This window comes from Symsagittifera roscoffensis, chromosome 2, assembly GCF_963678635.1.
Source record: "Symsagittifera roscoffensis chromosome 2, txSymRosc1.1, whole genome shotgun sequence".
NCBI classification, from domain to species: domain Eukaryota; kingdom Metazoa; phylum Xenacoelomorpha; order Acoela; family Convolutidae; genus Symsagittifera; species Symsagittifera roscoffensis.
The window spans coordinates 22,861,031-22,888,680 of record NC_087063.1 but is presented as its reverse complement, the minus strand read 5'-3'; the positions used below and the strand labels follow the sequence as shown (position 1 = coordinate 22,888,680).

Sequence of the window (27,650 nt, the reverse complement as noted above, 5' to 3'; positions counted from 1 at the left end):
TTTTTGAAAAATCTACAACGGATGGCGGTACTATGTCTTCCTATGATAGGGTTCCCTAGAAACAGGCGGAACAAAAAGAAGATGGAAGAAAAAACATAACAGAAAAATTCTTAAGTCTTGTCATTAACAAAATTGAGGCAGAGCTACCTTGCTTAGATTTAAGTTGTCAAAAATTCGTGATCTCAGTATCATTCAAGCTTTGCTCAAAAATTTGGCTTCAAATTATAACATGTACGTGGTTTTCATTTTTTCCTTTATTTAAATTTAAGATTTCATTTACCGTGAAGTCTAAGGTTGAAATAATCCAGTTTCTTTTCAGTTGAATTGGACAGAAGACTGCAGAGAAGGTCGTTTTCTCCTGAAGGCCAACAGTTCTCTAATTCTGGGATCCAACTCAACATTGAATGGATCTAGCAGCTCGAAGTTGGACGGCGGTGGCAAAAAGAAGAAGAAAGACAGTGCAAGTGGTGGACTGACTCCATCGGCATCTGTGAAGAGTTCTCTATCAGAAAAGCTGTTTGCGAAAAAGCCAGAAACATCTTTCACCAAAAGGTTCATGGATTCAAATTAACGATAGAAATGACCAACGTACGAGCTGTTCGTTCAGCTTTACATCAAGCCAACATTGTGACTTCGATTAATTCTTTTAACATATAGACCAGAAATCTTTATTTGACTTCCAGTGACGAGTATGAATCTTGTTGTGCCTCGAACCCGAGTTTTTAAGAGTCGATGAATGTAGCTCAGATCGTAATGATTTTTTTAAGGAAAAGTCTTCAAATTTTGTTCAGGCTCAAATTTTCTTTTTGGCGGTGCGACTGATTTCTTTTGAAGTTCAGTTCAATTGCGTTCTATAGAACAGCAAAATTGTTAAGGTCACAAATTGTTAAGGACATCTTATTTTGAAAATGGAATTTAATTATCAGATTTCCGAGCGAGCGATATAAAAATTTTATTTATTGATCCAGTTTTCTCGAATTGGGTTATTTTTATCAAAAAATACCAATCGTGATTTTTTCTTGAATTTCAAAGAGCTTTAAGGTCATGGCATTTTAAAGTTCGAAAGTTAATTTTTTTGACAAAAAACAAGTAGGTTTTTTTTGCATTGCGGTCATTACTCTTTTCCAACTGTCAGTTGGCTATGGTTACAGTTTCACAGCTAATCTGCCGGGCTTGGTAAATTTAAACAATAAATGGGTGTAAGAAAACTGATTTGTGGTTTAACATTCAGTTTAAAAGCGAGTTGCTAAAAATTCCAGGTCTTTGGTGCTAATTGGCGTATGCATATTTGCAGTATCTGTGACAAGGATGCGGCCATGCAGCAGAAACGAAAGGAGAAAGTGGAACAGAAGATGCAGGACTTCACAAACGCAGACGGAGGACCAGATTCAGGTGGGCATCAGTCAGCCAACTAAACCTACCAAGACTCACTAAAGATAGATAATTATAATATCGTGACTAGGCGCTATAGCTATCAAAAGTCACCATGTTTTTACCAAAAGTCACCATGTTTTTAAATTGAGTGCGTCATTAATTAGCATAGACTTGAATTATTCTGAAACTGTTGAAGCTTCGGCAACATAGTTTGATAAATTTTCAGGGTCTTATTGTTTTCACAGGAGGTCCCATGAAGATCTATGGATTCAGAATCAAGGAAGAGTTTAACTACAAGTCCATTCTGGCTGGTTGTAGAGATACTGCATTGACCATTGTGGAACAAGCGCTGAAGAAGTTTGACATCGCCACCTCCGATCCCAACTTGTACTGTCTAGTCCAGGTGAAATTTAAATTCATCATCTTTTATTCGACCATCTTTTATTCGATCATTACGCTTGAAATTATATTTTTTTCTTGCGTTTTTCTCTTTTTTTTGCCCGTTTAAAATTACTTCTTAATCTCGTTTTTCAAAAATTTTGTCGTTTATTTTGTCGTTTTTCAAAATTTGATCATCTTTTTTCCTACTGTTTGTTATCTAAGTTGTTTATACACTAATTCTGAGTTTTCATTCTTTACCTTATGTTTTTTTATTTCAGTTTTTATTCGGTTGAAAAGGTTTCTAATCGTATTTTGGTTTTGTCGCCCGGCCTCGTATTGCGTCGTTTGAAAAACAATCATTAATTTTAATTAGTCTGTTGTTTCACCAATAACTCTGTTTTTTGTTTGATGTGCTCTGTGTGAAAATAACTCAATTTTCTATTGCTTCCGAGTTTTGAATGTGAAGCAAAAAATAAATCGAGTAAATTTCAGGAAAAATTGAAATAATAATTTTCGCTAAAAAAAATGTTTTTGTTTTTTAAATCCTATTTCTGCGAATTTCGAGCTGGTGTAAGTTAAATTGATAGTCTATATTTGCCAAAAAGCCATTGTTTCTTCACAGACACCACTTGTAAAAAAGAATGACATTTGGGGTTTTGATCATACTATTTTTTTTATAAAATGCACTGCTTTTAATTCATTGTTGAAATGTATTTTGCTTGTCATTGCTTTTTGCGGTCATTTTTCTTACTTTCTGTTCTTGTGTTGGAAAGGTTAATAAGTTTAAAAAAGTATCTGAGCAGCAACTGAGGAGTATTTTGTGTATTCAGGTGGTGGTTCCGAGTGGAGAGCGAGAGAGTGGCTACCAGAGCGGGAGAGTGAGGTGGAGGGAGAGATTCGTGGATGATCACGAGGTTCCATGGCACAACTTCACCACCTTTCCTAAACAAAAAGGTAACACCACCACCACAAAATTAACTACTGACAATGCTAGCTTCACTTCTACTTAGAAGTTTTTAAAAAAGGCTAGGAGACAGAGTTAAATTTAAAAAGCAATCTGCTGAGTCTGATCAAATTTAGCATGCAAATGTCAACTTTCAGGCGACCTTGAGACAATTTTTTGCATGCGAATTGTTTTTGAATATGATAATACAGTGCTGATTTAAATTAACAGGACATAACGCGTTAAACTTGAAATTTAAAACGCATTTTTCTCAAATTGGGTTGAGTTTAGGTGAAAACTTATGAAGATAAAACTTGCTTAAAGTTTTAGCAGAATTAATATCGTGTAATTTGTTTTGCGAAATTCGGGCCCAAAATTTTACCCCAAAAATGGGTTATTTTGGATTTTTTTAGTTATTCAAAAATTACGCCAAAAGCACCCGGTCGATCACAGACATAATTATATCAAAGTGAGCCCCTTACGTAGCCCAACAAATTTTATGAAGGGTATAATCTCCAAAGTATTGTATAATTTAATTTTTTTTTGTTTGACAGACAAAAAGGGTCATTTTTACTATATAAAATACCAAATTTTTATTTAAAAACTATTTTTAAACAAATTGCATTTTTTTTGTAGATTATACCCTTCATAAAGGTTGTTGGGCTACGTAAGGGGCTCACTTTGATATAGTTATGTCTGTGATTGACTGGGTATTTTCGGCGTAATTTTTGATTAACTAAGAAAAGCCAAAATGACTCAATTTAGGGGTAAAATTTTGGGCCCGAATTTCGCAAAACAAATTACACCATATTAATTCTGCTAAAACTTTAAGCAAGTTTTGTCTTCATAAGTGTTCACCTAAACTCAACCCAATTTGAGAAAAATGCGTTTTAAATTTCAAGTATAACGCGTTTTGTCCGGTTAATTTAAATCAGCGCTGTATGCTCTTTTTGATTACTTCTTTGTCAACGAGCTGCCAAAGTGTGGATGGAAATATCCGTTTTGGACAACAACGAATCTGAACAAAATTCAGTGCACAAAATTGCTCATGGGAATTGTCAAAATATTGAATTTGCTGAAAAAGTTCTCTTTTGGCCGATTAAAGCTCAAGGTAATTAATAGTGCCAATAATTTGCCATTAACTCCAAATCCAAAATTTTGATCAGGCTGCTAAAATGCTCAAATAGATTTCAATAGAAATAGCCATGGAGCGATTAAATAGATTCATTAGCTCGAGCGATGTTTGTAAAAATCTGTAATATTTCTCAATAGCACGGGTTTTAGCAAACATTCAAAATGTGGAAGCACCATAAATCAAAAAACGAATAGCCCATTTTAGATGCTAGCTGAAGCTTATCATGATGTGTTTAGGATCCCTAATGTTTCTTCTGGTGCAGAGACCTCCGGAAAGAATGAGACAGAAATCCGCGTCCTCTCATCGTGACCCTAACGTGTCAGGAATGAGTGGCCACGGCAATCGTCATTCCCAGAGCAGAATGTCTTCCAGCAGTAGTATATCGGCCAACAACCCTGGTGGAAGACCCAGAGACATCCAGGTTCCAATTCCAGGACCAATATCGCCGCAGATAAAACAACCACCGTATCTAATCGCAATACCAACCGGTAATTAAAGAAGTTGCAACAGTGTACGACTTTTTTCACCGTAAACAACTTGTTGACAAGATTTTGCAGATGTTTCATCTTGCTTCATATTAAATTAAAGAATCAATCAACCACCCAGCGCACATGCTTAAGACGAGAAAGGCTTGAGGTTCGAATCCGACTGGGACCTGTTTTTTTTAAGTAGACGAACTATCGTCAGTCTGTTTATTTTTGTCGGCTCAGTTCCGTAGCTCGGACTCTTTCAAGTTTCTTTATTCTTGGAATCAGCAATCGTGTATTGCAATCGGGTACTAGACGTTTTTTTACCATAAATAATTTTGTTCACTGAATGGTCATATAGAAATTGTAAATTAAGGTTCAGTTCATAATCACTTCAAATTTATTTGCGTCTTCGAAACACTAGGTCATACGCCTGGGACGGCAAAGGTCCTGGGTTCGAATCTGACGGGACCTTTTTTCTTCAAGTAGGAAAAATTCCGTTGCAAAAAAATTGTAAACTTATTATTTATCTGCTTGTGTTGTCGGCATAGATGCCAAATCGTAGATTTTGTTTGGCTGTACGCTATTCATACTGTTGTTGCTTTTAGTGTTTGAATTACTTCTGCTGTTGTTAGTTTTACTAGCGTTTGACTTAATTTTACGTATATTGTCTTTTTTGCTTAAAAGCAAGCCCAAATGATTTTGGCTTATGAATAAGAGTAATGAACGTAGTGAGTAATGTTATTTAGGTCTTGCTGATTTTTTTTCAGGAAAAAGTCATGAAATTTGTTCACGCTCAATTTTGATTTTTTTGCGGTTTGACTTGTGATTTCTTTTCAAGTTCAAAGCATGTCCATTGTTGAAAGGCAGGTAAACTCCACAATCGAACAGCTAAAGTGTAAAGAGCACGAAAAACGTGATCGACTTCTAATTTTGCAAATGGAAATTAATTATCAGATTTCCCAGCGAAATAAAAATTTTGCCTATTGATCCAGTTCTCTCAAATTGGGTTAATTTGAACAAAAAATTGTCCATGATAAATTGATCTACAAATTCAAAGAGCTTTAAGGCCATCTATTTTTTCTTCGAAATTCAAAAGTTGAAGATTTTGAAGAAACAAGTCTCAGCTTCCTTGCGTTCATTATTTTTTTTCTAACTGTCAGTTGGCTATGTTTGGTCGACTCAGTAACCTAATTTTGAGGTGTTTCAGGGGAACATAGCTGTTATTTGCATTTCTGGATCGCACAAAACATTTCAGATTTAAATTGAGTTTTTTGTCGGTTGAATAATTTCGTCCCAATTTTTGTCGGCCAAACTCCCCTATCGAGCAGCAAAAGTGAAAGTGTCATAAAAACGTTATGGAAGTCTAGTTTGGAAAGTGGAATTTAATTTTCAGATTTTCCAGCGAAATGAAAAACTTATCTATCAATCCAGTTTTTTCAAATTCAGTGGTTTATTTTTGCAAAAAGTGTCAATCATTAATTGTTCAGGAAATTCAACGGGCTTTAGGGCCATCTGTTTTTTTTTGAGTTTCTTTTTGTTTTCCCAGGAAAAAGTCTTAAAAATTTGTTCACGGTAAATTTTGATTTTTCGTGGTTTGACTTGTGATTTCTTTTGAAGTTCAGTGCATTTCCATTGTTAAAAGGAAGGCAAACTCCACTATCGAACAGCAAAAACATAAAGGTCACGAAAAAATTGATCGACTTCTGGTTTCGAAATGGAAATTAATTATCAGATTTCCCAGCGAAATAAAAGTTGTACGTATCGATCCAGTTTTCTCAAAGCGGGTTAATTTTTACAAAAAGTTTCAATTATAAATTGTTCTACAATTTCAAAGAGCTTTAAGGTAATCTATTTTTTTCTTCGGAATTCAAAAGCTGAAGGCTCTGAAAAAACAAGTCAGTTTTTTCAGCTTCCTTGCGTTCATTACTCTTTTCCAACAGTTAGTTGGCTATATTTTCAATTTTCGACCGTTTTAGAACAACTTTTTGCCCTTTTTCCGTGTTTGCGAAGAGCAGCAAGACTCCTAATCTGCAGGTCTCCGATTCCGGCTCATAGCTCTTTTTCTTTTTAAGGGCTGCTTTTTTGCTGTTTTTGTTTACTTGTTTTAGCGAAGTTGCAGCTTCGACTCAGTATCTCATCACATCAGGCACTAAATTGGCCGAAATTTGAAAAGGGATAATTTAGAAGTTTTATGAATCGTTGTTAGGAAGCTTCTGTGTTACTTGCACAGCATCTATCTACTCTTGCTAAGGATAGCATAACCTCGTTCAATCGGCTAAATACTTTTTTCAGGAGATCCTAGGAGTGAGGTGTCCAAATTTGATCTAATTTCTGACACAGTGGAAATCGGAGCGGATCCCAAAACACGCTATGTTGGAGGACAATTCATTCAGGTAAAACTAAACGGTACCGTTTTTTATGAGTAGAGCTGATGTTGTAGCCATGGGGCTAGAGATAATTTTGGGACTTTAAAAAATCAGACCGCAAAAGGTGATCTTTGATGACTGTCAAAAAGATCGATTATTTATTTTCAACCTGAAACATTATGTATGATTGCGTGGTTAGTTTGAGCGTCTTACGATAACATATTTTTAGTTATATGGACCGGGAATCAGGCCGCATCACTGCATTTTGGCTCAATCGGATCCCCAATCCTGGACTATTTCCCCCTCGGACAATAACTCAGAGCTATTCGTGAACGGACATGACATCTCAGAAACAGTCCTCCTTCCTCCGGGAGCTGTCATTCAGATTGGTCGCAACTCTCAGTTCCAATTTGTTCCCTCGGAGTATCTGAACAGAGCCCAGAAAAGCAATATCCCAGGTCAAAATGTACCAATAAGTAATCAAACGGGTCCCGGATCTAACGGTTTGGGGCATGCTGTAGGAATGGATGGAAGGTCAGGTCCGATGTCTGAACAAAGTTGGGGATCTCCGGAAGCTCTGGGGCCTCTGCGAGTTGAGGGAGACTTGAACGTATCAGTTCCTGCGATGGCGTCGCCTGTCTCGTCTGACCAAATCCCACACATCGAATTGGGACATGATCCCAATTTCAATTTCGCAGCGGTGAGTTTTAGTTTTTCTTTTGGATCGTTTGGTTTTTAGCCCCGACTAATAGATAGCAATTAAATACATGAGGCTACATCAGAAAAAAAAATTCGGAATAACGAAGTTCAAAACATTGAACCTGATATGCCCGGGTAATTTTCGGTGACAGTTGTCTTATTGTTCCCTTGTTTGCATGTCAGTGTGTGGACAGTGGGGAGACTAGTGCAATAAATGACGATGACCTTCCGGGGGCGATTGAGTTCGTGGACGAGGTGGAGGAAGAGTTGCTACACTATGCAGTCACCAGATTCGACGAAGTCATGACCATGTTCAAAGTGGCACCCGCTTTCCTATTTTACATGTGCTCCAGGTAGACATGATGAATTTTTGAGAGTCGATGAATTTTTGTGCTTTTTCTCAGGAAAAAGTTTTGAAATGCTCTAAAAACGACAGTTGTGCATGCATACATATGAATGCACATTGGTATATATGAAAATTTTGAGCTCAATTTAAATTCATCCGCTGAAAGATAGGTTATTTGCACTCTATAAATATGAACGTGGAAATGGAACGTGGACGACTTGTAGTTTCGAAAGTGGGTTTTTATGATTTCCTAGCATATTAAAAACTTTACCTATTAACTTAGTTTTCTCAATTTGGTTTAATTTTACCAAAAAAGTGCCAATCATAAAATGTTCTTGAAATTCAAAGAGATTGAACGCCAAGTATTTTTTTACTTGAAAATTCGAACGGTTGAAGCTCTTTCAAAAATCAGTCAGTTTTTTTCTGTTCCCTTGCGTTCATCGACTCTCTTCTTGGCTCATCGAATTTTTGCAGTTGCGTTTTTTGTTTGTATTTTTGATTCAACCACGTGATGAGTTCTAGTTTCGAACATGTTATTTTATTTTCAGATTTTCCGGCGGAGTAAAAACTTAACCTATTAATCCACTTTTCTCAATTTGGGTTGATTTTTTTTATTAACCAGGCCTAACCCGGAGGTTTATTTTTTAAGGTTAACTAAGCTATGGTTATTTTATAAGAACTCACCTTGTACATTGCAACGCGCGTGCGATTTGAACCCTCAATCATATGATTGCTGGGCACCATCACTACCGATGTGCTACAACGCCACCTGAATTTAAAGGCCATCTGTTTTTTTTTTTTGAATTTCGAAATTCAAACATTAAGTCTGTAGTTTTTTTCTGTTTCCTTTTGTTCATTGACTCTTTTCCGACTGTCTGTTGGCTTTGTTTTTTGTTTCCTTGTGTTCATCGACGTTTTCCCAATTGTCTGTGTGCTGTGTTAATTATGCAACATCAGACACCGAAAGTCAAATGTAATGTCAATTATGTCAAGTTAAAGTATCGTATACTCGACCTACTAGTCGTGATTCTAATTGGAATTGAATATTATTCCAAAAAAGTGCCCGATTTTATCTAATTAAGTCAAAAAGGCTCATATACGTGCTGTGCCTTAGGTGTATTATGCAATCTATAAATAACTATTTTTTGAAGTCGGCAATCACCCACCGCTATGAAAAAAGTGAAAATCAAATGATCAAAGAGCTAACTAAAAACGATGTTTTGCTAAACCTCAATCTATCTTCTATCATAGAGTCTGTTAGCCGAAAGTAGAGATAAAATAATGTTAAGTCAGCCAATCTGGATGGAAAATATACCAAAGGGGGAACCCTTTGGTCAGTGATGTCCATTTAAAAAAAAAACAATTTAATTAGGCTATAAATTTCAATTTATTTGAACTTCAGAATGTGAGTCCACGCAATTTAAACGAAACATTTCAATTTACAAAAATAACATTTCAATAACAAAAATAAAATCAGTCGGTTCTTGAAATGCGTAAATTATAAACAAGAAAATTGCGTTCAACCGTGTTTTATTTTTCAACTTTCCTAAACATCTTTTGGAGGCTTAAATTTCACGAAAACGCCAATGACTACTGAAGAAAGATCATGAAATTGAGTGATTCTTCAAAAGCGTTTTCAAATTAATCATTTTTCATGACTTGATGAGAAACTTTTTGGCTTGGAGTCCCTAATTTTTACGATTCGGCTTGAAGTCCCGTCTGCTCGATGTCCGGCACCTGTCGTTACTGTGCTTTCAAGAAAGATAAATGGGCAGACATATTTCTCGGAAACGAACAAAGTTAGAAACTATATTTCAATGGAACGAGTCGGAAAAGTCCTTTTTTTTGCACCAAGTGCAACAAAAAGTTACCAGGGCTGGAAAAAATCAAATTTAATCAGTATTTCTGAAGACCATTTGCGACCTACCCATCCACAGGAAAATCACGAAATTTTGGAGAGCAGAAAACACCCTAAACAATTGACGATCGGCCATAGATTTACTGCAGTTACTTCCCGGGAAGGCCAAACCGAAGAGCTAGAGCATCTTTTTGCAAAAACTAACTTATCAATTCAGATTTTTCGTGGAGAAAACAATATAAAACTTTTGGAAGCTATCCAAAAAATTGAATATTTGCCCGATTGGAAGACTATAGATAAAAAACTTGGCGACTTAGCTCAACAGAGATTGTCGAACATTCAAAATTCCTGCGATTACTAATTGCGAACAACCGCAAAAGTAACAGTAAGTAAAATCAATTTTGAATTCGCTTGCAGCTGGTAGACTGTTTTCCGCAGCTGTTTTCTCCGGCCAATGCAGAACGAGCTTTTTCAAAAGCCTTTTTTTTAACCGAAAGTAGGAAAAATCAGCTCAAGATAGAGAACATCAGGAAAAGATTGATTTTGAATTAATTAGAAACTGGCAAAAATACACTTCCAAAAAATAGTTTCCGAAAAATTTAAATAGATGTCAAACAATTTTTATAATTTTTGCGAAAAATTTGAATTTGATTTTTATTTTTTTAAATGGACATCACCAGGGCGGATCTAGGATTTTTTCGAGGGGGGGGGATGGGCGGATTTTCAAAAAATTTTCGAAAATTTTGACCTTTTTTTAGGTCAACCAAATTGTTTTCGGAGCTCTCCTAAAGCACTAAAAGAAGTTTTTTTTGGCCAAATTTTCTGTGCCGGTGGCAAATTTTTGAAAAAACAAGTTAAAAAAGCCGTTGTTGGGCACTTTTTGGAAAATTTTGACAAAAAAAATTGCGTTTTTCTTGGCGCGCGTTCCCCCTCAAAGTTAGTATATATTGGCGCCTTTTAGGATTCGTCACCAAAAATGGATTTCTTAAAAAGTACCAAAGGGGGACCCTTTGGGTCGGCAGGGGGTCGAATCCCTGAAAAAAAGCGTCCCAACGCCCCCCTCCCCCTAAATCCGCCCCTGGACATCACTGCCTTCGGTGGTCAGCTACCAAAGTGGGGAACCCTTTGGGTGGTCAGAGAGTCGAATCCCCAGGGAGGGAGAAGACCTCCTGAAACCGCTACTGCTCCTGGTACATAATATACCTAGAAAACTAAACTAAAGTTTGATTATCTTTCACATATAAGAGTGCTTTCAGTGATTTGGAATATAGACTCAATGCTTTTACGACCATAATGATCTTCAAACCTAATTGATAGGTATTCTCGTCAATAAGATTAGCTAACTCAGTAAAAAAAGGATTAGATTTGATTCAAATTGAGTTGCTAACTCTGCCCTCTTCTGGCGTGTGTGATGGATGATTAAGTGCTTTGAATTTTCGTAAAAAATCATGCTCCAAGACTTTTTAAATTAAAACGCCCTTTTTCAATGCATTCTTAAACTTTGTCAAACTTTGTATCGAAAGAATGTGTTGTATGGTCGTATAAGGTGTGGTTTAGGTTCCGCATTTCGGCCAAGTACAGTCCATCGATAGTGTTCCGTGTGAGAAAAGTGCAGTCTCTTCTCTCCGCAGTCAGCCACAGCATAGCAAATGTGCTTCAGGTAAGTCATCGTTGCAGGGGAGTCGTTGTAAAGGTAGAGTTTAAGTAAACCCTCAACATAAAGTTGACTTTCATCATTGTAGAAATTAATTTCAAAAGTTTTTTGTTGAGGTTTGATAAGATTTTTTTCCCGCTTTCTATATATTTCTTTAAATATACTTCTAAATATGACCAAAAACTATATTTTTATTGCCTCTGCGTATTTTTATTGCCTCTGCAATTATGAAGAGCATCGGAAATACTCGCCCCCAATTTTTTTTGAAGCTAAACTAATCGCTCATTAAATGCTCACAAAATGACTTGAGTTTTGGATGAATTTCTCTTTTGATTGGCAATATGCACGTTTGTTATGTTTGCGATTAGCAAGCGTCAAATCGGAATATGGACTTTTTTCAGGTACATACTTGTGTCACTGAATCATTTGATAGTTTGGCTCATAATTACCCTTGCGATTTTACTAGACTTTTCCTCCGTAAACAACTTTGTCCACAGGACTCGTCTGGACTCGTGGTACCTTGGTTCATCATGAATTCAATATTTTTAGTTTCTCCTGCACACTTAGCCTGGAGGTAACGAATACGCTTGGGACTCCAAAGTTCTCGGGTTCTAGACTTTTTCCCCGTAAACAACTTTGTCCACAGGACTCATTGAACTGGTGAAACCTTGGTTCTTGAAAAATTCAAATTTTGTAGTTCATCTTGCACGCTTAGCTTGGTGGTAACGAATACGCCTAGGATGGCAAAGGTCCGGGGTTGAATCTGACTAGGACCGGTTTTTTTAACGGTAAATATTCCGGTTCAAAAAAACGGGGCCTATTACTTGTCTGCTTATGTTTCATCGGCTTAGTTACCAGATTTAAGAATCGGTTTTTTTTTGCTATAAACAATTTTCACTGCAATTGCTTCAAGTGCTTTAGCATTTTTAAATCCGGTTGAATCGAATTTTTGTTTGTCTTTTTTATCGGGTTAATAAGTGTCGGCTTAATTCATATCGACCTAGTGGCCTCTTATTGCGTTCTTTTTGTGCGTGCCTGTGCTCTGAGGGGAAAAGGTACTTAAATATTTTTTAATTTAGTTAAGATTTTTTTTTCGGCATGAAAGGTTTCTGCTCAGGTATTTTCAGCTTAGTTTCAACATGGTAATTTTAAATTCTATTTCATTCGCCGTATCTGGCCTAGAGGTGACACAACTGTTTACGGCCGCTTTTTTATTGACCATTTTCTATTGACAAAAACGATTTTTTTTATTTAAAAAATTCCGTTGGATTTTATTCAAATTTGTGATGCTGCAGGTTTAGCCTGGAGGCAACGTCTGAGCCGGCTTTTCAATGGCCATGGGTTCGAATACTATCAGGGCCTGCTTTTTTGACACCAATTTGGAATATATCCACATGATAAAAAAAAATAATTGTGGGATTATTAAGAGGTGATGATTGTAGTCAGACTCTTATATAGATCTGGATGATTCTTCTTCTGGAAAAGTCTTGAAGTGATCTAATAACTACAGAAATGTATTCATACATTTTAAATCAATCATGAATACCCTTAGGTATATGTGCGCTTTTTGAGTTCAACTCAAGTTCATTTGCTAGAAGGCAGGCAAAATTCGCTCTCGAACTGCGAAAGAGGAAACGGCGCAAAAACGTGATCGATTTGTTGTTTTGAAAGTGAATTTTGTTTTTTAGATTTCGGAGCTTGATAAAAACTTTACTTAACACCCAGTTTTCTCAAATAAGGGTAATTTTATCAAAAAAAAGTCCCAATCATAAATTTTTCTCGAAATTCAAAGAGATTTAAGGCGGGACATTTTTTCTTTTAAAATTGGAAAGTTGAATAATTTCAAGAGTAATGAACGTAGTGAAAACTGTTCAGTAGATTTTAACCCATGCGATAAGCAAGGGTAGTGCAATCGGGTGCCAAATTTTTTTCCCTACAGAATGGTCAAATGGTTATCAGTATATTTTTTATCGATTAGTATATACGCATAGTTAAATAATAGCATGTTAACTGTATTGCTATTGTGTTTACGCTAAGAGTTGCCTTTTCGTATTTTATCAGATTCGAACTTTGTAAAAGCAGCACATTTCGGTTGGTTTTCAGCTCAATTGCTGTCGGTTGTAATTTGTTGGCTTTTTTAATCTTATACTTGTTGTATCGCAATTGGTGTGTCAAGGTTTTTTTCAGGAAAAAGTCTCAAATATTGTTCAGGCTTAAGTTGATTGTTTACGGTTTGACTTTTGGTTTTTCAAGTTCAGTTCCTTTCCACTGTAAAAAGGAAGGCAAACTACTGTCATACAGCAAAAGTGTAAAGTTCACGAAACAAATGACTGACTTCTAGTTTCGAAAGTGGATTTTAATGTTCGGAATTCCCCCGCGGAATTAAATATTTACATAATGATCCAATTTTCTCAAATTGGGTTAATTTTATCAAAAAAGCACCAATCATAATTTGTTCTTGAAATTGAAAGAGCTCTAGGCATATGTTTTTCTTTAAAATTCGAATGTTGAAGTTTTTCAAAAACAAGTCAGGTTTTTTTCTGTTTCCTTGCGTTCATTTCTCTTTCTCAAATGACATTTGGCTATCTGTCAAAAAACAAGTCTTTTTTTTCTGTTTCTTTGCGTTCGTTGACATTTTTCAACACTGTTGGCTATGTTGATATAAAGTTACCACAGCTCGGGATGTTTGTTAACAGGTTACGGGACGTTTGCAGATGTAGCAGTGTTTCCTGTCTGTTTTTACGCCTGAAAACTGGCATATATTTATCTATCGCAACTCCGCTTCGTCCCTGTGTATAATTTTGAGCTGAATAATTAAAAAGATCTGTGCTACTTTGCAGACACGTGGTGCTGTTGCTTGTGGCGTTGCAGTGTGGATGGCCAACTGCACTGAACTGCACCACTTCCTCCATCAGGACACAGTCCTATTTCAGTACACTGTCTCTGCCCAGCAACATCTCTTTCAACTCACCCGACTGTGTCTGAGGACATTTGTGAAGCTGGTGTTGCAGGAGATGGACTGTTGTATTGGCGCTTTCTTCGACTCCTCAGACAGAGATAGAAATACTCCGCCGGAAGGTTTGTCACCGTATCATTTCCACATCCTTTGAGTTTCCTAACTTTTAAAATCAAACAGCGGTTCAAATAGTCCAATAACTGTAAAATTGGCTTTGCATAATGGCTGGATACACAGTTTTAAGCATATATAAATTAGTGAAAACTGTCAATTTGTTAGGTTCCAATAAAACATAAACACACATTCTAATATCATCTTATAAGTGTTTTTAATAAGTCTAATAAGTGGTTTTATATTTTATTAGAACGGGGCGCGATCGGTGTCTTCTAATACAAACAGTAAATAAATTCGACTGAATCAAAAATAGTTTTTTCGTTTTAGTTGACCGTGAGATTGACCCTTCGCGCTCGACACATTACCTCAACAGATGGATCACCTCAGACATAGTTGGCACTCGCAATGAGGCACCAGAAATAAGTAAGGCCAAAATCATTGTCTTGAATCAGTGTCGGTTTTGATAAATTATCCAACCAAGTTAAAATATCAACATGGATTAATCATTATGAATTAAGTATCAAAGTGTAGTTGGTAGCATACGCCTTTGCTGTTGGTGTTGAATAAAAGCCAAACAATGTTTTTTTAAGAAAAAAATTCATTTTCTTAATTTTTCGGTGTTTTTGAGCGATGGCGTTTTAAAAAACGAAGCGATGGCATTTTTTTTTTACATCGTCAATCTAAGTTATATGAGATGGAGAAGAAAAGAGTACGCCGCTTTGTCTTCACACTGGCAAAAATTCATTGAATTCGAGCTCTTGACCTTCGGTAGTCGGAGCAATAAATTATTAAAATCATAAATATTTATTGCGCGAGTGTGTGTTTGCAGCCCATGCGATTGAGATTCTGGCGTCTGCGTGGGTGCTGTTGAGGAAGTGCAGAGTGAATGCGGCGCTGAATCTGCAGATATTCACTTCCATCTTGAGATACGTCGCAACCTTCATCTTCAACGCTTTAGTCAGTCTAGATTCTCATTATAATTTCTCTGCAGTTAAACAGATCACACTGCAAACAAAATGATGAGTTTGGGTTTCCTTAATTCAGTAGAATTGGATTTATGCAAACAAAAATGAGCGATGTGTCATTGAGCGAATTGAAAACTTTGTCGTGTAGTTTTTTCCAGGGGAGTCTTTTGGGTTCAATTCGAAAGCATTTAAGCAATGATGGCAAATTACGCTCTCCAATAGCAAAGGCAAAAATGTTCGAAAGTCATTTTTTAAGATCGATGAACGTAGTTCAGACTATATATAGGTCTCGATGATTTTTTTCAGGGAAAGGGAAAATTTGTTCAGGCTCGAACTTTTTTCGAGGTTTGACTTTTGGTGTCAATTTCAATTCAGTTCAGTTTCTTTGTTAAAAGAAGGCAAACGCCACAATTCAACAGCAACAATGTAAAAGTCGCGTAAAACTTGATCGACCTCTACCTTTGAACGTGTTTTTTACACTTGCGACTAGCATGAGTTATGTAATCGGAATGTAGACTTTTTTCGGGTTAACAAATAGTTTAACAAAATCAGTTGAATCACCCATGGGTGGGTGTTCGCTGCCTGGGTACTAAGTTACTATTAACTATTGGTTAGGTGGTGTTAATACAAAGTTGTGTCAGGGGGCATGAAACTTCTAAAAGTTTTCTTACAAAGTCAAGTTTTCGGCTCAACTGGTGTCTGCTCAAAGATTGTCGGCCTTAATTCCACTTTTTACAATTCTTCAAATTCTAATTTGAATTTCAGATGTTTTCCTTGGCATGTTTATCTATAGTTCTTGTTCCATAAAACAGGTATTATGAAAATATTTAGGATTTTTTTTTTACTATTTTTGAGACGCTATGGAAAATTTTATCACTTTTGCCAAAAAATCTGTTTTTTTTCCCTCAAAAATTGTTTTTAACGATTTTCAAAAAAGGAAAATCCATAGAAAGACCGCTTGCACTCTTGTGTGCCTGCATAATCACCTGGCCTTTTTTTGATTTACCACTTTGTCTACAGCCTTTGAAAAAATCATTGGGGGAATATTTGACCGATATTTGTGATTTTTTTGTTTTTTTTAAAACTAATGAGCCAAATCAGAGATTTTTGTATCAATGAGTACAGCGGACTTAAAAGGTCCCTTCCATGTGCGGCTACGTCCAAACTTTTTTACACATAAATTGATGAAGTTTTTTATAATTTTATAATCTCACAAACTTACCTTGAGTTTCTCAAAAATAAATCAAATGTTATGGGTTCAATGGAGATAACGGGTAGTTGGAAGTTCCCCTGTTTTAGAGGTCACTCCTAAATTTTCTACACAAATAGTTATCATCCTCGGATAAGTCAATTTGTAGATTTTTTGAGTATTTTTTATTCTAAATTGTACGAAATTAACTGAAAATTACCCTCACAAATCTGAGATGTTGTGTTCAATCCAAAGAACGGGTTGTAGGAAGCTCTTTTGCATAAGCAACTACCCCTAGTTTTTCCCACAAGATTTTATGGCCCTCGGAAAAGTCAGCATTTTTTTACCGTTTTTGAAACTTTGAATTTTCTCGAGAGCTACCCAGCCAAACCTTGGTTTTTTGGTGCAATCGAAGTTACAAGTTGGGAGAGTCTTCTTTGCAGAAGCAGATGCGTGCAATTTTTTAAGTAAATAGCTATGTTTCTTGGAAATGTCAACTATTTGATTTGTTGACAGTTTTTTTACTTTTCTCGATCAACATCATGCCAAATCTGTTATCATAAGTTTAATCGACACAACAGATTGTTGGTAGCTTACCTTTGTAATTTGCTACGCCTAGTTTTTGAAAAAAGTTATGGCCTTCAAACAAGGGAAATTTGTGAAACTTCGGCCGGTATTTGGAAGTTATTTGAGTTCACTCGAAAATTATCGTGCCAATTCTCAGGTTAAGTATTCAATCGAGAAACCCGATTTTGGGAATCTTCTCTACTTTACCGGCCACAAACTGCTTTTAGCTGAAAAGGTTTACAGATTTAGGAAAGTCTAGTTTTTGAATTTTAAACGTTAGTTTTTGATTTTTAAACGTTTTTTTCTTAAAAATCTCAAATCTGAGATGAAAAGGTCAAGCGGTTGCGCGATCTTTTCCTGCAGAAGCGTTTGCGAAAGAAACGGTTGCGTGAATTTTTTCTGTCGAAGCGTCTACTTTTTGTAAGAGAAATGTTATGTCTGTGGAAAAATTGTCAAATATCAAAATGTCGCTTTTCATTTAATTTAGTAGAGAAACAACTAAGGTTTCGGGCAGTCCAATTTTTGAAATTATGCATTTCGTACCTCATCAGTGTAAAAAATTCAAAAATTATCAAACACGTGTATCCAGTTTTAGCGGGCCCTAGGTGACCTTTATCGAGTTATACTAAATTTTCGGTTCACCTAGTTTTTTTCAACGTTTTTCATTTTTTTTCTTCATTGCATGTGATTGTGCTCCGTTTCGCCTCTGTGTTAATTTTCAAATTTCCCAGCGAAATAAAAACATTACCTGTTGTTTTTTTTACAGTTTATTATTTTTGTTTTCTATAGTTTTTTTAATACTCTATAGTTTACCTTATAATTTTTTGTAAAATTTGGTTTATTTTATCAAAGTGTAAATTACAAAAAGTCTCTATTTTTTTGTTTATATGCATTCATTGACTCTTTTCCAACTCTGTTGGCTATGTTTTTTGGTTTATTGGAGTTCATGGACACTTTGTTGGCTATAATCTCTTTTGTTTGTGAAGTGAAAGTACACTATGATGTCCGCGTTGTTTTTTCCTCGGTGGTCCAATAGCAAGTCTTAGATCTACTCATATTTTCTTTAGTCTCAATATATCTGGATAAACACTGGCGCTTGAGCTAGGTTAAGATAGATATCAATTTTAATCCAACCAGCCAGTCAAGTGCTTTGACCATATAAACTGCTCAGTTAAAATATTTATTTAGGGCTCAGTTATCATGGATCATGATTTGTGTTATCTAATATTTTATAATTTCACAATCCAATATAAAAGCATATGAAAGCTAGAAGTTGAATAAAATTGGAGGTTCAATCAGGTCGCAAAAGGTCTACCTTGTCTTATTTTTACGCTAAGTCTACATGCGCATGTCGTGATAAGTATGCATTAACACAGTCTGGTAGCTTTTCATTGACCAGTCGAGCATGAGTTTTTACTACATAATGGTAGAAAAATAACGCCGCCTTGTCAAAGCATAACTTTTCTCAGTTTGAATTAATAGTTTTCACAATTATTGATCTGTTCATTTTTTGCAACTTTGTCGTTGATATAATTCTGGAAATGTTCTCAGCTGAATACGCAACACCTGTGCTCTGTGGCTTGGGGAGAGAGGATCTCGCGAAGACTGAGTCGAATTGAGTCCTGGGCAGGAAGGGAGGGACTTGAATTAGCAGCCGAAAAGGAATTCACTAAACTGAAACACGTAAGCAGCTCTAAGTCAAGCACAATGTGGTTTGAATCAATTGAATGCGCAAACTTCGAGCAGTGTTGTTTTCGAAGAAATGTCTCTCCAATTGCAACCCACAGATTGTGACCCGACACCAGATATAAACCTCCTTTCCCTCCTCAAACTGTTCTTAATTACTTCGCAGTACATAATTTGCTGGTTACTACGAGTAATTTAGTACAGACTGCCATTTTTTCGCGCTGAAATCTGAGCTTTTGGAGCTCTTAAAAACAGCATATTTTAATGTTTTTTGTTTTAATTCATTTGGTATAAATTTTGGGTAGGATTCCTTGATAATCCTCTAGTAGTCTATAAACGTGTTAGATTACTTTAATTTGATACAAATTAGGTGCCTATATCATATTTTTTTTTTCAAATTGATATGAATTTAGGGTCTTTGTAACTTTGTTTATCTACTATTAAAAATAAACATTGGGCAACGACAATTTCTCCTTCTTTTCATTTTAGGCTTTATCTGTCTTGCGATGTGCAACGAAGTTCTCAAAAAGTGACGCGGAGTCTCTTGTTACGCAATGCAATTCCCTAAACTCCCTTCAAATCCACAAACTGCTCGAGAATGCCTCCAAAAGCGGCAGCCAAGTCCAGATGTCATCTCGCCCAGACATGAGTCCAGAGTTCATGGGCTGGTGTATCGGCTTTGCCAGAGATAAAGTGGACTCTAAACTGCAGAGAAATAATAAACAGGTGATTTGTGATTATCTCGTGAGATATGATTGATACTTTATCCTGTGCTGTGATAGCTGTTCAGAGAAATTTTGCAGTTGAAGTTGGGGCGCTTTTCCTCACCTATCCAATCTCGTTTTAATTTTACATGTTATTGTTGCCGGATGCGTAGTTTTACTATGTTAGGCATGAGACTAGCGTTTTAAAGTGTCAATGAACTAAGTGGAGACATTTTTTAAGGTCGTGTCGTTTTTTATTCGTTTCCTTTTCAGAAAGTCTTAAAAGCTGTTTACGCCAAAGTTGGTTTTTCGCGTTTGGAGTTGGATTTTCAATTCAAGATTGCTCAGCGGAACGAAAATAGTTATCGATTGACTCAGATTTCTTTAAATGGGTTATGTTAATAAAAATAGTGCCAATTACAAAAACCAATTACAGAAGAGCTTAAACGTGGGTTTTATCTTAAGATAGTTGAAAAGTAATAGAAAAAAAGGCAATAATTTTTCAAGCGTCGATGAACGTAGTTCAGATTCTTATATAGGTCGCGGTGATTTTTTTTTCTGGAAAATTTAAAACTGTTTCAGGCTCAAATTTTTTTCGCGCTTTGATTTTTGATTTCTTTTCAAGTTACGTTGATTTTCATTGTTAAAAGAAAGGAAAAGTCCACTATCGTACAGTGAAAGTGTAAAGATTATGGAAAACGTGTTTGACTTCTAAATTCGAAAATGGAATTTTGGATCAGATTTCCCAGCGAATCCAGTTGTCTCAAATTGGGTTCTCAAAATCAAATTAGTGTCTAAGAGACCTAAGGCTATTTATTCTTTTCTTTGAAATTTGAAAGTTGAGGATTTTCGAAAAGAAAGTCTAAAAAAGTAATTGTTTTTTTTTCTGTTTACTTACCTGTAGATCAGCTTGCGTTACCAAAGCGGGATATAGAACTAGATTCTAGATCGAACTAGATATAGAGCGGGTTGACAACTAGATTTAAAAAGGCAATTGAATCATTCGAGGAAGCAGTTAACACACTTGTTCAGATGGAGTGTCTGGCCAACAGATATTTATTGAGCATGTCTGCATTTTAGATTGCCGTTCTATTCAAATGTTATTAAATATGTTGTTTTAATAGAAATTCTACTGTTTAAATGGTTTCGGTTTAGCAGCCTCCAAATTCATCTTTTTAAGGCACAAATAGTTTGATAATCTATATTCTGCATAGGCAAGGTTGGGTCGAAGTGGCTTTGAAAGATTTTATAGCTAAATTTTTTGTAAGTGGTCGTCTTTCCAAGTATTGCCTGCTTAGTATCGCATGATTAATAGTAATGAACGTAGTGAGGTCTTGCTGTTTTTTTTGTTTTTTTTTCAAGGAAAAAGTCTTTAATTTTGTTCACGCTCTATTTTGATTTTTCGCGGCTTGACATGTGATTTTTTTTACTTTCAGTGCATTTTTATTGTTAAAAGGAAGGCAAACTCCACTATCGAACAGCAAAATTGTAAAGGTCACGGAAAATGTGATTGATTTCTAATTTCGTAAATGGAAATTAATTATCAGATTCTCAGCGAAATAAAAGTTTTACCTATTGATCCAGTTTTTCAAATTGTTTCAATTTTAACAAAACAATTGTCAATCATAAATGTTTCTACAAATTCAAAGATTTCAAAGGCCATCTAGTTTTCTTTTCGAAAATCAAAAGTTGAAAATTTTCGAAAAAAAACAAGTCGGTTTTTTTCCAGTTTTCTTGCGTTCATTACTCTTTTCCAACTGTCAGTTGGCTTTGTTTTTAAATGCTTGCTAGTGAGTGTAGCGTAATGTTACGAATTCCACTTTTTTATGCAACCCATGACTCAAAAGTTCCATTTATTTGATGTCACTCTTAAAACAAGCATTTAGCATAATAATTATATTTTTGTAGCTGGTTTATTTGTGACTTGAGTTCAAAGTTTGTAAGCGAATGTGGCGCAGATGCTGAGACTCGTGACTCTTAATTTCGAGGTGGGGATCAATTCCGGCGCAGAGCAGTTTTTTACTGGTTTCTGAAAAAACTTTTCTTGTTTTTTCTTTTAGTCCTTTTGAGGTCAATGAACGTAGTGAAGACTTTTATATAGGTCGTGATTATTTTTTTGCAATTAGAAAGGGCATTGCAAACGGGTACTAAATTCTTTTTCCGAGAAAAAACCTCGTTCACAGGACTCGTCTAGTGGTTGGTACCTTGGTTCTTAACGAATTCATTTTTTTAGCGTCTCTAGACAATTTAACCCGGAGGTAACGAATACGACAGGGACGGCCACGTTCCATGGTTTGAATTTGACCATAACCTGTTTTTTTTTCAAACAGAAAATACTCCGGTTCAAATAGAACTGTCGGCCTATTATTTATCGGCCTAATTTTTGTCGGCTGAGTTGCCACATCTTAGAATAGTTTTTTTTTGCTCTGCAATTTTCATTGTAGTTTCTTTTAGTGTTTTGATTTACTCCTGCTTTTTTTGTTTTTACTTCACTTGACTTCGTTTTTATTTATTTTTGTTTTTTCTAAAAAAATTTATTTGGCGCTATAAAATTATTTAGCCTAATAATTTTTTGGGTTAGTGAACTTATTTGGGTATTTTCAAGGTGTTCAGTTATTTTTGCTCCCCTCTGACTTGTACAAAATGCTAGTCTTAAAATATAAGTTTTTAATGGCAACAGTTTTAATATACCCAAGTTTCGCTGGCTCAGTTGCCGCTCCATCATTATTTTTGAATTTTCCTTAAACGCCAACGATTGTATTTCTGGACATGTTTCCTGGAAAAAGAACATCCTTTCAGACAAAAATTAGAAGTTTTTTGTGGTTTTTAATTTTTTTTTGCTTTTTTTATTTTTCTTAGTACATTTCCTGTTTGCTAGCCTACAATGCTATTTTAATGTGTTATCGCAAGTGGTGCGAAGCTCCTGTTCGCATTGGTGTTCAATTTTTTAAAAGAAAGAGTCTTAAAGTTTTTCTAGCTCAAATGTGTTTTTCGCTGTTTGACTTCTGATTTCTTTGAGTTCATTTCCTTTGTTAAAAGGACGGCAAACTTCTCTTCAAAGCTTAACTTTTCTTTTTTTTTCAATTCAGTTTATTTCTTTTTTAAAAGAAAGGCAACGTTTTCTTCATATTTTATTTTATAACCTTTAAGAGTTCGTTTTTGCCATTTTTTGCTTGTGTTTGCGAAATGCAACTTCCTCATGTTTATTTTCTAAGAGTCGATGAACGTAGGATAAGTTTTTTTTCCAGAATGTTGAGGCTTCACTATGTTTTTTGCGGTTTTTTTGGTTTCTTTTCAGCTTCAATTTTGTAGCTTTCTTTCCACTACCGAACAATGAAAGAGTAAAGATTACAAAAAACGTGATCAATTCCCAGCAAAATAAAAGTTTTAATTCTACTGATTTAATCATTTTTTTCGAATTGGGTTAATTTTATCAGAAAAATGCCAATCATAAATTTTTCTAGAAATTCGAAGAACTTCAAGGCCATCTATTTTATTTCTTTGAAATTCCAAAGATGAGATTTTTCAAAAAAAATAGTAAGTCAGTATTTTTAATGTTTTTTGGCCTTCGTTGACATTTCCAACTGTCTGTTGGCATTTTTTTCCGGTTTTTTTAGTTCATTGACACATCTGTTGGCTATGGTCTACTTTGTTTTCGCAGTAAAGTTGTACCAGATGCCAGCGTTATTTTTTTCTTTATTATTTTTTTATACACCATTAAAAGGCTCTAGTTTTTGAAAAATTGGAGTTGGTCTCGTAAATTGATTCATTTTCTGTGATGGTGAAGTGAAAAATTGTTCTGCGAGTACTTATGAGAGTCCTTTTTACCCTTGTGATAGCAAGGGTATTGCAATTGGGTACTAGACTTTTTCCCCGTAAACAACTTTGTCCACAGGACTCATTGAATTGGCGGTTCCTTCGTTCTTAAATAATTCAAACTGTGTAGCGTCTCATGCACGCTTAGCCTGGTGGTAACGAATGTGTCTGGGACCCCAAAGGTCCTGGGTTAGAATCTGACCAAGACCAGTTTTTTCAAACGGTAATTGTTCCGGTTCAAAAAAGTTTCGGCCTATTATTTGTCTGCTTATATTTTGTCTGCTTAGTAGTTTATTTTTGCTGTAAATAATTTTAACTGCAGTTTTTAGTATTTAAAAAATTCGGCCGAATCAAAATTTAAACTGCAGTTTTTAGTATTTTAAAAATGCGCCGAATCGAAATTCGGCTTTTCACATTGGTTGTAAATTAACCAGCTCGATTTCTTAAAATTTCACTTTTTTCTTCTTTTTATCGGCCTGAATTTCAGCCTGATTTATATTGATTTACTGGCCTTTTGTTGCGTCGTCCGGAAAGTTTTTTTTGTGCGCGTGTGTGAGCTCTTACGGGAAAGGGGACTTGACATTTTTTATAAATTAAGAATTTTTCTGAATTTTTTTTACGGCATGAAGGGTTTCTGCTCAGGTTTTTCGGCTTTGTTAGCGCTTGGTAATTATAACTTCAAATCCAATAAATTATTCGGCGCATTTCTCGTAAAGGTAAAACAACTGCTTGAGATGGCAAAGAGTTGCAGTTTGAATCTGATCGGGCCCTTTTTCGCAAACTAGAGTTTTGTGCTTTTTCGTATTATCGTTCGTCTGTTTATTTTTGTCGACTTAGTTCCCGTAGCTCGATTGTTCAGCTTTATTCCAAATTGTTGTAACCCCCATGTTTGAGACGACAGAGCCAGGGATTTTGTTTCCAGTTGAGACTTGTTTTTCTTGCAAATAGAAAGTTTTGACTAATTTCGATTTTTGTCTGCTTATTTTTGTCTGCTTAGTTCGGCATTAAGGTCTTTTTTGAAAACTTGGCTTCTGTATTGCATTCTGAAAGCTTTTTTTAGAGTTTTTATTGGTGCAGGCAATTTTGTTCCGGATAATTTGGCTTTTTGTTGAAATTTTAATCTACACACATCTCAGATCTGCACATATTTTCTCTTCTCAATAAATCTGTAGAAACACTGGCGCTAGAGCTAGCTTAAGATAATATCTATTTCTATTTACGCTAGCCAGCTTGCGAACGTTGGTATATTACTAAGAAGCTTTTTGTTTTGTCTAAGGTAGCTCGCAAATAAAAGTGTTCATTAAATGTGTTCACTTATTTGGTTGCTTTTTTGCTACAATAATGATCTGTAGCATTAGAAATTTCATAGTATCTTATCTCTGCTCGATTGGTTGCTATTCTCTGTGATTCTTTAAGCATCGGTGGCTGAGTGGTTAGTGCGTGAGAATCATTATCCTAGGTCGCATTAGGTCGAAGATCGAATCCGAGACTTTGCCGAGTTTTTCCTCATTCGAGGCTTATTTCTATTTTTTCTTATTGCTTTTAATAGAGCTGCTTTTTGACGTTTTAGCGAAGCTTTGCCTCTCTGTATATAATGAAACACGGGTGTCAGTATCTCGCCATGTTCAAGTTTTTTCAACGAATATTTTCGCATGTACAACGTCAGAATTTTTTCACGTTTAAGCGTCATCGTATATTGTAATGTTTTTTTTTCTTTCAGTGTTTAATTTATAATTTGGTGTTTATTTCAACCATTTTGAAAGTAGCAACCCGATAGTGGGTTAGTGTTAGTGTTCTCGCAGTGGTTGCGAGTCTGGCCTCCAGTTATGAATACCCAAATTCTTTAAGCTTACGAGGTACGACAATTTTTGCAATTTCTTCATAAATAATATAGAATTTGAAATTTTCCAACTTGGTAGTTCGTTGCTGTCAGGGTACTCAAGAGTTGCAAATCGTACCTAGAAACTGCACCTAGTGACTGCACAAATTCTCCATTTTTCCGAGATTTGATGCTTATGTTTTTTCAGAAAGTTTTCAGAAATCTTTATTTTAAAAAATTCATTTATAAGTCAGCTCATCCTTAGTTATTTTAAATCTTACTTTCAAATATAACATTTCAACGGCTTTTTCCACAAGATATGACGTTTTTAGTGCTTTTGAAAAAAAAACTGAAAAATTTATCTGTGAATTTTGAGTTTCGCTATAACTGTATACTGTCAGAGTGTTTTGCAGATGTTGCAATTTTTCAATATTTTCGGAAATTGCAGATTTTACAAAGTAAGTATATGAAATTCAAAACCCTGTCCTTGGATGCTGCCAGTGTAATTTCTCAGGATGTTTTCAAAAATTGGAATTTCAGAACCTTATAGCTGGGTACTGCCAGGGTAGTCTCAGATATAACATTGCTCTTCTTCAAATGAAACTGCTGAATTGTTTGTGGTTATCGAGATATGACGTCTTTAATGATGTTTAAAAAAGTTTCAAATGTTCTTTATTTTATACAAACTGTTTAGAGTACAAGAAAAATGAGTGATGTGGCAACTAAGCCGACAATGTTTGAGCAGACACCAACTGAACCGAAAAAGAAAAATGAATTTTTTTTTGAAATTTTTTGAAAAAATCTTTAAAGCCCCCCTGAAGTTAGAATGAACAACACTTGCAATTGTGTTACTACAACGAAAATTGTCTGCAGCACAAGCAAAATCCGTTTTGGCAATTTGGCCGACGAAACTTGAGCGAACTAACGAAAAAGCAACAATTCATTTTTCTCGCAATTTTTATTTCAATTTCTTTGATGATGAAAAAAACAAGGTCCGACCACGACTCGAACCCGACCTTAGGTTACAAGGCCAACTTATTTACCTCCAGGCCAGCGGGGAAACAACCTGGAAGATGTAAAGAGAAGTGAAAAAGTGTCAGCCAGTGATTCAAATTATTTTTTTAAAATTGTTTTCAACTAGAAAAAGTCTATAATCCAATTTGATTAAGCCTGTTTATCGCAAGCGTGAATAAATATCTTGTACGCGTCTTCTAATTTCAAGAATGGAAATCAGTAATCAGATTTTGCCAGCGAAATAAAAGTTTCGCCTATTGATCCAGTTTTCTCACATTGGGTTAATTTTAACAAAAAAGTGTCCATCATAAATTGTTCTACAAATTCAAAAAGCTTTTTTGACGTCTTTTTATGTTCGAAAGTTGAGGCTCTTGAAAAATCAAATCAGTTTTTTTTCAGTTTCCTTACATTCATTACTCTGTTTCAACTGTTAGTTGGCTATGTTTAAATGTGGAAATTTCAATTTCAATGCTGTCTGCCATTGTAGGGATTTATTTCTAATTTAACATAACGAAGACCTGAAACGCAGTAATTTTTGATATTTGACCATTTTAATTTAAAAGAAACCTTCAAGTTGAATGTTTTGTTTCAATTTATGAAATAAAACGCGTTGTTGAATTCCCCTGTCTTTTCATGAGGTTGCATTAAATTCGTTTTTCAAATAATTTTTGTTCCGAATATTTGAAAAATGCAGAGGAACTTCGTCTTCCGGTGTGTTTTAGTTTTTTTTGTTATCCTCTTGAAATCAGATACCTCAAATAATCATCGGAATGGGTCTAGTAATATATCATATTACAGTCATATCAGTCGTGATTCGAAGCGACATAAAAAATTTTCCAAAAAGTTTTCCCAGTGTTGAGAAAAACCGGCTGACAATTTTTGGGTTTTAGTCCAATTTCGAGCAAATTTTGCTAGGGAGACAGCTTACAATAGCTCATTTTTGCCGTACAACTGTCAGTAAAACTGTTTTGGAGTTTTCAAGCGCCATTTGTTATTTAATGGCTTCAAAAATTCAAAACATTACTGCAAAAAAAAAATTTGATTTTTTGATATATTTTTTGGTTTTCTTTTTCGTATGACTGTCAAATATTGGCCATTTAGCCGGAAAAAAGTTAATTTTACTAAAAATATATATGTGAATGTGGTCGAATCTTTGTGCTTCTTGCACAGCAACCGGCTATCTTTGTGCTTATAAGCAATTTTTTCGCTCATCAATTTGTTAGAAGCTCAGGAGGTGGCTGATGCACCAGTCAACTTTTATTCAATCAGCCAGTCAAGTGCTTTGACCACATTGCAGTTTACATTTCAGATTATAACAATTTACTGATTGATCCAGTTTTCTCATATTGTGTCGATTTTATCAAAAAAAAAGTGTCAACTATAAATTGTTCTAGAAGTTGAAAATCTTAAAGGCTATATTTTTGTCTTTGAAGTTTGAAGTTTTAACTTTTCAAAAAAAACAGGTCAGTGTATTTTTTGTTTTCTTGCGTTCATTAACCATTTTCCAACTGTGTTTTCGGTATGTTTTCAAAAAACAAGGTCAGCACTTTTTGTTTCCTTACGCTCATTGACTCTTTTCCAACTGACTGTTGGC

At 35.3% G+C, this 27,650-nt stretch overlaps 1 protein-coding gene across 1 annotated transcript in view; it reads left to right on the top strand.

Moving 5' to 3' along the window:
* LOC134839339 (afadin-like) overlaps nucleotides 1-27,650 on the top strand; it is a 361,792-nt gene that overhangs the window by 308,646 nt on the left and 25,496 nt on the right. The window contains exons 4-17 of the mRNA XM_063854851.1: nucleotides 320-552; nucleotides 1,295-1,392; nucleotides 1,620-1,777; nucleotides 2,586-2,709; nucleotides 4,070-4,321; nucleotides 6,596-6,696; nucleotides 6,899-7,369; nucleotides 7,552-7,721; nucleotides 11,130-11,232; nucleotides 14,067-14,304; nucleotides 14,624-14,719; nucleotides 15,126-15,253; nucleotides 18,569-18,700; nucleotides 19,193-19,429. Of these exons, the coding sequence (XP_063710921.1) occupies nucleotides 320-552; nucleotides 1,295-1,392; nucleotides 1,620-1,777; nucleotides 2,586-2,709; nucleotides 4,070-4,321; nucleotides 6,596-6,696; nucleotides 6,899-7,369; nucleotides 7,552-7,721; nucleotides 11,130-11,232; nucleotides 14,067-14,304; nucleotides 14,624-14,719; nucleotides 15,126-15,253; nucleotides 18,569-18,700; nucleotides 19,193-19,429 (2,541 nt within the window). The remainder of the gene's footprint in view (nucleotides 1-319; nucleotides 553-1,294; nucleotides 1,393-1,619; nucleotides 1,778-2,585; nucleotides 2,710-4,069; nucleotides 4,322-6,595; nucleotides 6,697-6,898; nucleotides 7,370-7,551; nucleotides 7,722-11,129; nucleotides 11,233-14,066; nucleotides 14,305-14,623; nucleotides 14,720-15,125; nucleotides 15,254-18,568; nucleotides 18,701-19,192; nucleotides 19,430-27,650) is intronic.